This window comes from Typopeltis vanoorti, chromosome 20 (genome assembly GCF_054136105.1).
Source record: "Typopeltis vanoorti isolate ZY-2024b chromosome 20, IOZ_Tvanoo_1.0, whole genome shotgun sequence".
NCBI lineage: Eukaryota > Metazoa > Arthropoda > Arachnida > Uropygi > Thelyphonidae > Typopeltis > Typopeltis vanoorti.
In genome coordinates, this window is record NC_143568.1 from 33,875,087 (window position 1) to 33,887,348 (window position 12,262).

At 36.3% G+C, this 12,262-nt stretch overlaps 1 protein-coding gene across 2 annotated transcripts in view; it reads right to left on the reverse strand.

Annotated features, from left to right (window-relative positions):
• Window positions 1-12,262, reverse strand: part of stmA (Protein EFR3 homolog stmA) — a 382,799-nt gene that overhangs the window by 288,145 nt on the left and 82,392 nt on the right. For both annotated transcript variants that reach the window (XM_090409773.1, XM_090409772.1), the window contains exon 4: window positions 5,645-5,795. In XM_090409773.1, the coding sequence (XP_090265899.1) occupies window positions 5,645-5,795 (151 nt within the window). The remainder of the gene's footprint in view (window positions 1-5,644; window positions 5,796-12,262) is intronic.

The window sequence follows — 12,262 nt, forward strand, 5'->3', positions numbered from 1 at the left end:
AATGTGCCATGATATCCCATTGTAGATGGCATTGATTTTCCCACATACAAATTAGCCAAATATTTAGCCAAAGTGCTCTCACAATATACTGACACCACTCCTTCAAACATAAAAAGAAACTAAGCCCACTTTAAAGCCAATAGAGAAAACCTCACACTCCAACACTGACATAATGGTCAGTTTTGATATCGCCTCTCTAATCACTGATGTCCCACTCAAAGACACCGTAGACCTTATCCAAGCTATATATATCCTCTGATATCTCGGCCGTGTTTCAGTTTAACATATATCGTTTGGCAAGGAAAATTCTACAAACAGATAGAGGGATAGTCATTGATACACATGGATACCTCAACTGGCAGTCATGGATTCTGATAGCAGTGCCTTAAACATTCTCAATACTTTCTTAGCCAATGGCTACAACCCCTACAAAATATTAAACCCTGTAACTGCAACCCCCTCTCCTCCCCTTCAGAGCAGAGATTATACAAAATCTATCACCATTTTCCCTATATTCAATAGATTAACAAAAATCCTAAAGAAATACAACCTACAACCACTTACAGACCACATAAAAAATTGGTATCCCTTATCTGCACCAACAAAGACCAGTCACATTCCCTAGACCTACTAGGTGTCTACCAGGTCCTTTGCCAGGCAGGACAGCCAATATCAGAATTTCTGAACACACGGACTACATCCATTTCCACCATTACAGCCACTATGGACTTGCTGACCATGCTTTGGACACTTACAACCATATACTCCAGAAGAAGAAGGCCACTCTACTGTACTGTAGCAAATACAAATATGAGAGGCTATTCCTGAAACCTGTCTCAGCACTGAGAAACTTTCCAATCAAAAGATTTGGGCACATGAAACTACCCCAAACTTAGATCTTCATCCCAGTGGCCAAGACCACCCAATTTAGCCTACTAGGGGGTGCCATTTAGAACTCTAAGCCCAGTTTGATTGATTTTCTTCAGCCTCATTAAGGCTGAAGAAAGTCATCATAAAGGCATGATTATGGCAATGTAATGTTAATACAGGAAGTATTAATTAAAGTTATTATAATTTTTTTTTTTTAATATTGAGTATACATTGTAATTTTCTAATTAAGGGTGTAGCACCAAAGTAAGTCCACAGGCTGGCCAACTGCTAGAGCATGGGACCAAACATGATGGAAATGCACAAGCAGTCTTCCTGACCATCTATTGAATAATTCTGAAGCCTGACAAATTATGCATGGAAAGAGTCCAGGTATAGTAGTATGCAACAGTACCATCAAGACTAAGCATAAACAAGAGAAAAGGTGATCCATGTAGCAGACACCACTTGTGAATCTTTCACCCAAATGTTCCTAATCCTTAAATCTCCCCCCCCCCACACACACACACACTAACCATGAAAAGCACCATAAATCAGTGCTTTTCATGGTTAGTGGGGGATAATCAGAAAAATATCTAGCAAAAAGCAATATCAAAAATATTGCATACACACACAAAGAAAAAAAAGTAATTCAAGCAAAAATATCAACAAAAACAACACCGATTTCTCCTTCCACTTCCTGAACATTTGTGGCCTTAAAAAATATACATGATGAATACCACAACTTACATGCATGAAAACTAGGACTGTTATTTCTCACAGAACCTCAACTGGCAGTCTCAACAATTACTGTCTACCTCAACTAACCCAATGACAATCTTTGTCTATCATGGAAATGATACTTGTGAATTTGCTACATCTGATATCCTGCAAAACTAGAATCTCCTCTTGTTGATCTGCTCTATTAAGAAATTTTCTTACCTCTTTGCATTATCATTATTTCTCTCTAAATTGTAATAACCACTCTGACCTCTGAATATTTTATCTCTGTGGTTTGATTTTCAGTAGTCCAAATATACAGTGAGGTCAACTTATTTGAAGACTTGAGTGTCCTATTGATTTGAAGGAGTTTTGTGCAAGAAGTGTGATTGTCTGTGGAAATACTAGTGGCGGTGGTCGGTGATAGATAGCATTAGTGTAGTTGCAGTCAGTTGGTGGATTGTGAGTGGTGGAGACAGAGCTGTAGAGTGGATGCCCTCCCTTGATGAGTACTTGGACTCCCTGGAGGTGACAAATAATAATAATAATAATTTACTAATTATATGAAGAGCCAAAGGCTTCAATTCTCATAATGTAGAACAGTAATACAGCTCCTAGGAGCTGGGTTTCACATTATGGGTAAATACCGTGAATAGTAATCAGAGCTTGCTCCACCCTTACTATGAGTTGCCTCAGTGTTGCACTACCAAATGGGTTATGTGTGCACTATCCAGGTATTTGCTTATGCTTGGACTCGCCGAACTTTATATAGTTTCTATATTCAGCATGAAACTCTTTGAGTTTCTTATTCGGCTATGAAACAATATGGGATGTAATATCCCTTAACTTAAATAAATAATAATAATAATAAAAATTACCACAAGGTAATAACTGGCAGCCAAACATTCATAGCAATTTCATGTTTGATCCTTCAATGCTGGCTCTTCCTACTTTTGCCAAACCTTCGATTGTTCACCCAATGTCATGAGACATGTCAGTTTTACTTCGCTGATGACTAGTCATTGTCACAATAATGCTGCTTAGAGCAAAGCAACTGCAAATTTGTATACTTGGTACAGGTGTTTGGTGAAGTTACCAGTAGTGTAAATCTACCCTCTATGAGATTATGAGACTGTATGCCTCTTGAATTCTGTTTAGCCACTGCATTGATGCTGTCTGTACCTTGCAGGTTGAAAGGCACAACAGCTGAGGTGCTTTTATAATGTATGGTACGACTACACTGTGATAAAGCAACTAGAATGGAAGCACTAAGAAGCCAATGAGACTCTGACTGTTGCTTCTTATGTTGCACATTAAGGTATGATGTGAAGGCACCAAATTGTCTGCTTACAACCTAGGTATTGATCTGGGTATCATACTTAAAGAGTAACCACTATAGTGAAATCTTATGGAGACTCATTCTCTTTAATAGATCTATCTCTCTCATATCAAAACAACACCATTATAACATTACCCAAAGATAAAGCTGACCTCCTGGCATTATACTTCTCCTTCAACTCCTATACAGATGAACAAGGAAAATCACATCCCACTATATGAAGAACAGATTACTTTGTGTGTATGTGCAGTGGGCCAGTTAAGTTTTCTAGTAGTATTTCCCAAGCATGCTCAAAATTTGTGCCACTGAATTAACATTATTTCTATATTATTCTTTACAGTATTGCATACTTGTTTAGCATCTATTTACAACATAAAAGCAAACCTATATTAAGAATCCATCTCATCCAAAAGAGTTAGCCATTAAACTGCTGTTCCCACTGCTCCCAACTCACTTTTCTCTCTCTCTTTTCAAATGTGAATCCCACCTAAAAATGGTTTAAGGATCAGATAATCTGAAAAGCTCTGATCTAGATTAAACATATGACTTTTTTTCAAGCTGCTAACAAGTTGAGTGGGGCTGTCTTGAACTGGGTCCCAAAAATTACCCATGATCTAAAATAAATTAGTAACCTAGGAGATCTGCTCAATTCATAGCAGACCTCCTACTCATCATTATCCACATTTGATTGATCACACCACAGAAACTTGTGTGGTCGCTCTTCACATTTTGGAGGCACTTGATCAGGTCTGGCATACTTGTGTCCAAGCTTCTTTTTGGTTTGCTATCCACCTTTTGACTGCCAGTTTCTTATCTGACCTGATATGAATATTTAGATGCTGATTATCACTCATATTTTTGTTTGAAGAAAGGCATGATACAGCTAGGGATGATAATTATTTCACCTTAATTATTTTATTAGGTTAATTATTTTCAATTAATTTTGGATTTGAAGCACAGGATATGAAATATGCACATATTCAGGCATAACAACAGGAAGACAAACAGAGACAGAGTTCAAAATGGTATGCTCCAAAGTCCTGATTGGCACCCTCTAATGGTGTGTGTGGTGAGGGTGGGGGGGGGACTCATTCAACTGACAGTCTCATGATGAGAGTATTTTTGGGAGAGTAGGGCAGCCATATTTACTAAGGTTAGGGGAATATTGTAGAGATATGTCAGATTCCAGGGACAACCCCTCAGATTTATATTTACATCAATATAACAGTTCCTCCACCTCTTCCCATAGTATATTAACAACACGGTCTGCAATCCCAGAGTTGTAGCACAGACTTGGACATAAGAGTATTTGCAATGTCAACCATTTGAATAACGGCTGTTCTTCCAGTCAGTCTGACCAAAATATTTTAATTTGCAGGAGTAATGAATACTGTTACACCATGATCTAGGTCATTGATTCCCAACCGGTGGTAAGCGTATCCCCAGGGGTACGTGCTGGACCGTTCAGGGGTACATGAAAAATAATCAGTAATGGCAGAAAAACAAGTAAAGTAAACAATTTTACATTTAGATAGGCACTGAACAAAAGTGTCAGTATTTAAAAACAGCTATTTTAAAAACAACGGGTACAATTTATAGAAATAGGTTTAAAAGGGGTACACAAGTAGAAAAAGGTTGGGAACCATTGATCTAGATGATGGAGAGGATCTTTTAGTGAATGAATAAGGGTAGCTAATTTTTGGTAAAGCTTGAAACATATTATTATTATTATCTTCCTCAGATAAGTTCTACAGAAGCTTCAAGGAAGAAAGCAGACATGCCACCCAAACAAACGAGTATATCAAAAAAGAATGTATTCAGTAACTTGTATGCTGATTTGTAGAGAAGTAAAATATCTATATTAAATACATAATCTATAAAAAAATATTGAAAGAAAAACACAAAAGACAAAATGCAGAAAAATGATGTATTTTAATATAAAATCATTCTATTATTACTATTAAACTGTGTGTTTTATTACTGCATTGTATAGTGAATTGTATGCACGTTCATGCCAATCCATATGTAAATATGATAGATAAATATTTAGGTAGTTTAAAAAAATATGCGTATTTATAAAGAATTAAACACTCTGCATTTTGTACAGAATCTTTGTACTGTACAGAAAATATGTCTCATTGTGTATATATATATATAAATACTCTGTATGAGAATAAACCTTGTCATTGTCAAAAAAATAAAATAAGAGACCTCCAAGGAGTCAGGAGTCATACTATTCGCACCAGTTGTCATACCTGGTGCAAATAGTATGGCTATTTGCACCAGACCTAGCATGATGGATGCTTTGACTCCATGGAAGTGTGATGTTAATAATAACAAAAAATACATGGTCAACATACAACAGTTCAGCATCAAAGTCACTGAACCAGCCAGTCATCTAACTCTCTTCTGTGGAACAGTCTTTCTCATGGAATTTCTCCAAAAACTACAATCTTCAGACATTCAGAAATTCATATGTATTCCACTCAAAAATCACTGACGTGCTGTAGGTTTTGCAGCCTTGTGTGTGTGGAGGATTGATATAAAAATATGTATCAAGTTTCTGCCCATAAAATACACAAAGCAGAATTACACAAAGCCAAAAGCAGGTCCAGATTTTCCAAGTTTTCTAGAATCATTCTTCAATAATAAATTAAAATGAATTAAAGCATTATATAAATTAAAAAAAAAAAAAGCAGTACAAAAAAACGCTCTTACTGACTGCGATGCCAAAAGCTGCATATCTGATTCATGGCATTCTAAAAGGCGTTGAACCATTTTCAAAAAACTTTCCACAAATAAATTAAGACTTTGGGCATGACAAGCAATAAGCAGTTGATCCATAGCATCCATAGCAATTACCACATACCTGAAATAATTATTTCATTATGTAACATATATATATTAAATTAGCCAAAAGAAGAAGAGTACAAAAGTTTGGAGTTTATAATAAAGAAGATGGTAAGAGAAGTTAGAACAACAAATGCTTAAGATATAAAAATTTATATCAACTAATTGAGATAATGGCTTTAAATTTTTCAGGAAATGACACGTATACTAAAATATTAATTAAAAAACTTTAATCAATACTTCCTATATTTCGGCAATGTTACATTTCATCTTCTGGGATCACAAAAACTATTATATGTGCACACAGGCACTAACGAGCATGAGGCTGAAGAAGGGAACAGAAGTCAGTCTAGAGTTCTAAAGGTTCCCCCTAGTGTGCTAAATTGGGTTGGCTTTGCTGTTGGGCTGATGTTCTTAGGATGCAAGCTTTCTAAATTTGGGGCAATCTCATGCGCCTAAATTTGTTGAGGTTTGGGAAGTTTTTTTATCCATTTCAAGGGATACAGACAACACTTTTGCTTCAGACAGCTGTATAAAACAAACTGCTTGATAGAATGACTTGCAATTTCACATGGATGCTTATGACAGATGTACCAACCTAGAAAAAAAAATCTCTTGCCGATAGTGTTGCTGTCTATGGTCGAGGCTGAGAACTTTTCAGACCACCCTTGTATACCATTTACAAACAAGTTAAATAGTAAGGTGTCCAAGAACAGAGCCCTGGGGCATGCCACTGCTTACCCTCCAATATACTATCCATTTCCATTCTCTGTAGCTTGTATATCTACTTATTATGTGGCAATCTATCAAACGCTTTTGCAAATCCAAGGATATCAATGTATATGATTCTCCATTATCTAACACACTCATCACCTTGTCATAAAATGCAAATAAATTGCTAAAACAAGACTTACACTTTACAAATCCATGCTAACCATCATAAAGAATATTATGTCCATCAACCGAATATTGTATTCCATTCGTAACCAATCTCTCCAACACCTTGATTACAACCACAGTTATATTGACTGGTTGGCAACTTCTGTAACCATGCTTGTGGAAAGGTACTATTTTGCTTTCTTTCCACTCCTTGTAAACCTTCCGTACTGCAAGACTTGAAACATTAAATCATTAAACAGCCTAGTCAAGGATATAGCTAACTGATGTGCACATTCCTTAAAGTCTATGTGGCAATATGCCATCCATTCCTACAGCCTGGTTAACATATAACTCAATCACCACATGATGCATCTCTGATTCTTTCACTTCCCATTCTTCTAATATTTGTCTCTCCTCTACATATTGTGCAACATAATTTACATCAGTATGATACGCAGTGATGAAGTGCTCATTCAATAATTCCATCATATCCTTTGCAACAGCGACTCTGCTGCCATGACTATGCACTAGTGTCAACCTACCATAATTATTCTTCTTCTTGCATGCTATATGGCAAGCAAGAAGAAGAAGTTTCCATATAGTGGAAAACTTTTCTTGAATTAGCATTGGCCTTATTAGCCAATCGCCTCTCATAATGCACCTTTTCTTTCTTTACCAGAATGCTTGTTAGTTGACTAGCTTGTACTTTATACTCTTAATGAATCTGATCAGCACAAATTGTTTTGTATCTTCTATGTAACATTTTCTTTTCCCATACAGCTTGCTTTATTTCACTCCTACTCTATTTACTAGCTTAACTCTTTAATTATTAAATTGCTTGTGTCAGATTTACAGACAGTGAAAATAATAATGAGCCTCTGTAGCTCAGTCATTATAGACGAAGTTCTTTGAAAGACCTGGGTTCGATTCCTGTCAGTGACATGAGGAACCTTTATCTGGTCACTTTTGACAAAAGGTGAGTTAGCCAGTCTCATACAGAGGTAGGGGTTTTTTCCCCACCCGGAAATTTGGGTTTTTCATCCTCAGAACAGGCAAACCAGCCCAGTGAACACACACACATCTACAGACATAAAACACACCAGGAGGCATAGGGCTAACACCTTATCCTCGATACGGTTGTGGTTGCAAAGTCTAAGAATAAACTCGACAACATTAAAAGGTAGAAGAGGGAGGATTAAGTAAAGTAAATAATAATAGTCATGTCTTGTTATTAGCATTTGATACTCTTTGTAGTATAATGACAAATACTTTCATTTTTATATTATATGCTACTATATTACGATGATATGAAATTATATTCTTGTTTTCATTCTCTATTTTGTTTTTGCAATTTTGTTTGCATGAAAATCATCTTCATGACTGTGCTAGTCATATATAGTGAGCAGATGACTTCACATAAAGTAGCTCATTTTTATCTCATAATGCATCCTTTCCTCAGGCTGTATAATGAGACTGAATATGGCAAGTGTTAGTAATTAGATACATTATATAATCATATAATTATAATATGGTGATATACTTGATATAATATGGTGGTATGTACATATTTCTAGTGCATGCACCAGAAACAGCTGAAGTAAAAGAGGTTATAAATCAGAATGCAAAATAATCAGTTATGCAGATGACATACATTAACAATGGAAACATTCAAAAATTTTGCCAATGTTGCAGTTCCAGAAAATGAAATAAAATAAAAACAGCAGAAATTTTTTCATGAGTTAAGGTGATTTTAAAAAAATGTCCACAAGAGAAAGAGGGGTGCTTAAGGGTCAAAGCTATATAACTGAGAGGAGAACTCCACATAGCATTCAAAGGAATGCGGAGAACCTACCAGGGATTCTGACATAATGTCCAATCCTCACCTTCTCGTGAGGATTGGACATTAGGTATCTACCTGGATACTGAACGGAAGAGGATAGGCTGGCAATTTGGGATTTAGCAGACCAAATTGTATTCTTATTGGCTTAAACCAAAATTTCAAATGATGGTACAACATGACAGAATTTCATGCCGGCTGGGAAATTGCCCAGTTAAACAAGGCCCCCCATTGTTTCCGCCAGGGAACCAGGGTGAACAGCGAAAAGTCGGCTACTAAAACAAATCTGAAAACACACCCAAAATCAACATCACCAGAATTAAAGATCGGTACTATCAACATAAGAAGCCTGAATGGCAAAGAAATGGAGCTAGCTGAGGAATTAGATAAGTACCAGATCGACACAATAGGGGTGACTGAAACAAAAAAGACAAAAACTGGTGAGATCTTTCTGAGCAATAAATACAAAATGTTATATTCAGGCAATGACAATCAAGGAAAAGAAGGAGTAGCCATAGTATTCAGCACTAAATATGAGGCTAATCTTCTTGAATGGCAGGCAGTCTCAAGTAGAGTGATGTGGGCAAATATGAGAATGAGGAACTGGACAATGACACTTATTTGTGCCTATGATTCCACAGAAGGTTCTACTAAGGTAGAAGTGGAGGAATTTTTTGAGACTTTAGAGAAAGCAACTGACACAATGAAAAAGGAAAAGTTGGTGCTTTTTGGGGATCTAAATAGCAGAGCAGGAAATGATTGTCAGACATACAAATATAATTTGGGAAAATTTGGAGAAAAGAGCAAAGCTAATAATAATGGCAAATACCTGTTGGATTTCTGCTCAGGACATGGACTGGTTATTACTAACACAACATTCCAACATAAAAATGTGCACAAATTCACATGGAGAGAAGAGGCAAGGAATAAGAAAAGTCTCACTGACTATGTTATTGTTGATAGTGATGTTTTCCCACTGGTGCAGGACACTAGTGTAGAGAGGATTTGAAATTGGAAGTGATCACCATTTAGTCCTGAGCAGGATAAAATTTGAATTTCAGGGCTAACCACCTTATCCTCGATACGGTTGCAGAGTCTAAGAATTTAAAGAGAATAAAAGCTGAGCAACTCTCAGATGTGAACTGTAGACTAAAATACACAAATATTATTCAACAAAAAATGAAAGAATTTGAGAGCAGGAACCAAACTTTGGAGATTCAGTGGCAAGCCCTGAAGAAAACATTGATTGATTCAGCCAGAGAGGCATGTGGTGAGGTTGTCTGTAAGGATAGAAAAATCAGAACTCCATGGTGGACACAGGAAGTTAAAGAGGCAGTGAAGGAAAAGAAGAAAGCATATCAAACGTTCCTGGCAAATAAGTCAGTGTGTGCTCTTAGAGAATACAGAGACAAATGTAAGAAAGCTAAAAACTATGTAAAATTGGCTAAACAAAAATCATGGGAGGATTTTGGCAAGAACATGGAAAATAAATATCAAGAAAGTAGCAAGATATTCTGGAGCTTGTTGAAAAAGCTCAGAAATGGAGGAAAGAGTGCTGTAAAAGGAATTAGAGATGATAAAGGTGACATGAAAACAGGAGAAAAAGATATCCTTGAAGTATGAGTAATTACCTTGAAAAACTGCTAAATGAAACATACACTGAAATATACATAAGTTAAAATCACAGTAATTTGGTCAACTGTTAACACTATTGCCCTGACCTCTGGTCAATGAGGATTACTAAAAGATAAATTAAAAAAAGTTAGGCTACAGATCACTCACAGATAATTCAAACTAAAACAGTATTTATGATGACCAATATATGAAAGAAGAGCTGAAATTATTGCTTAGAGTCCTGAAGTTAGGGTTTGCTAAAGAACTCAAAACAGAAGTTATGTGAGCTGAAATGTGTGCCATCCATATTCTTATTTTTAGGTAACCATTACTGTTTAGATTAGGATGGTTAATCAAAATTTCACAGGCTTCCTTAGATTTGCTTTTATAACAAGTTTTCGTATGATAAGAAACAGGTTCCCTTTCAATTGATTTGGGTGTAGGGTGTTAAGAGAAGCCCAATTTACCAAAACTGTTACATTTGATATCCTTTATGTTCTATTTGTACAGAGTGGAATTGTGAATCCAGTTTTACAAATAAGTTACAGGTGCACTACATTTGGTATACCTCAGGGTAGACTGGTGGAGGGGAATCTTGGAGGTGAATATGTTTTATAAGTAGGTGGCACTAGTATCGCAAGCGAACATAGCAATAGTTTTGAGCTGTGTTAAAAAAAGTGTCTTTAATTAGTGTATAGTGTGACATTTTATCACAAATTGTGCTGCACTTTTTTCAATTTGACAAGTGTCCTTCAGTTGTGGTGGTGTTGCTGAAATTTTTTATTGTTTATATTGTGTTTTGCTACTTGTTTGTTGTACCACTTCAGCATCTAAAGATGGCATCCATAAAGAAACGTACGTTAGCAGCTTCTGTATGAACGAACAGAAGTTTCAATGTTTCACAGTGGATGCATTGTGAAAACTGCTATATGTATGCACAAAAAATGTGAAAGATCTGTGGGCTGTTTGGGTAAATGAGAAGAAGGAAAGCATTAACATATGTCAAAAGTGTCTTGATAGATTAGAGCGATTAGAAATCAGAGTAAACATAGGACCATAGTAGAAGAGCTTCAGCAGGAGTTAGTGAAAATGAAAAGCAATATGAAACATCTGGAAGAGGATATTAAATGACTAAAGGAGAGATGATTGGCTGAAGATAAGGATAAGGAGGAAGTTAATCTTATAAAGAATGAATCCAAGGATAGTCGTATATCAGTGTATGAGGACTCGATCATTAGAGTTGTGATAACTAATAAAGTGCACAAACCATGCTTTCCTGGTGGAACAATAAAGCAAATAACTGATGTGTTGTGGAAAAGGAAATACTGAGTGTCAAAATTAATGGTAGTCATGGGCACAAATGACTTAGTTGGGGAGAAGAAGAATGTTGATAGAAACTTAAGGAAGTTGTTGCAGCAGGTAAAGAAGAATAGTGTTGTTGGGAAAGTCATAGGCATGTGGCCCAGATATGATAACAGTGAATTGGGAAGGAGAGCATAGATAATGAATAGTAAGATGGCTGAGTTGTGTGAGGCAAAGGGATTCGATTTGCAAATCTGTGGAGTGAATTTGAAGGGAAGTTCAAATGGTATAAAGCTGATGGATTACATTTGTGATGGGCATTTAGAAAAGCTATTGTTTTCTGAGAAGTCACAAAGTTAAGAAGTTAATTAGAAAATGATCAGAGTCTACCTGTGGAACAGGATAGCACAAATCAACATATTGGACAGAGGAGGAAGATGGATATGAGGTTGAAGATGTGGTTGCGGCAGCATAAGGTTATGGAATGCATAAAGGTGAGGATGAGAAAGTAAGAATGGAAATCATAGTCACAATCAGAGAGTGGTAAAACCGAAGAGAGATGTACATAGCAGCTAGAATAGAGAATGTTGGTGCTGGTAGAATGGCCTCAAACACACAGCAATTGTTATGTTTATACACAAATATAAGGCATATTCGAAACAAGATAGTTGAGTTTGTGGCATTGATTGAGGCGTTATGCACAAAAGTAATTGGAATAAGGAAAAATTGAAAATTTTTTGTCTGAGGAGGATGTGATGTTGGGAATAGAATTAGAAGGATATATAATTTCCAGGAAGGATAGAGATGTGAAATGAGAGGGGAGAGTGCTGTTAATGATTGTAGAGGAATTGTGT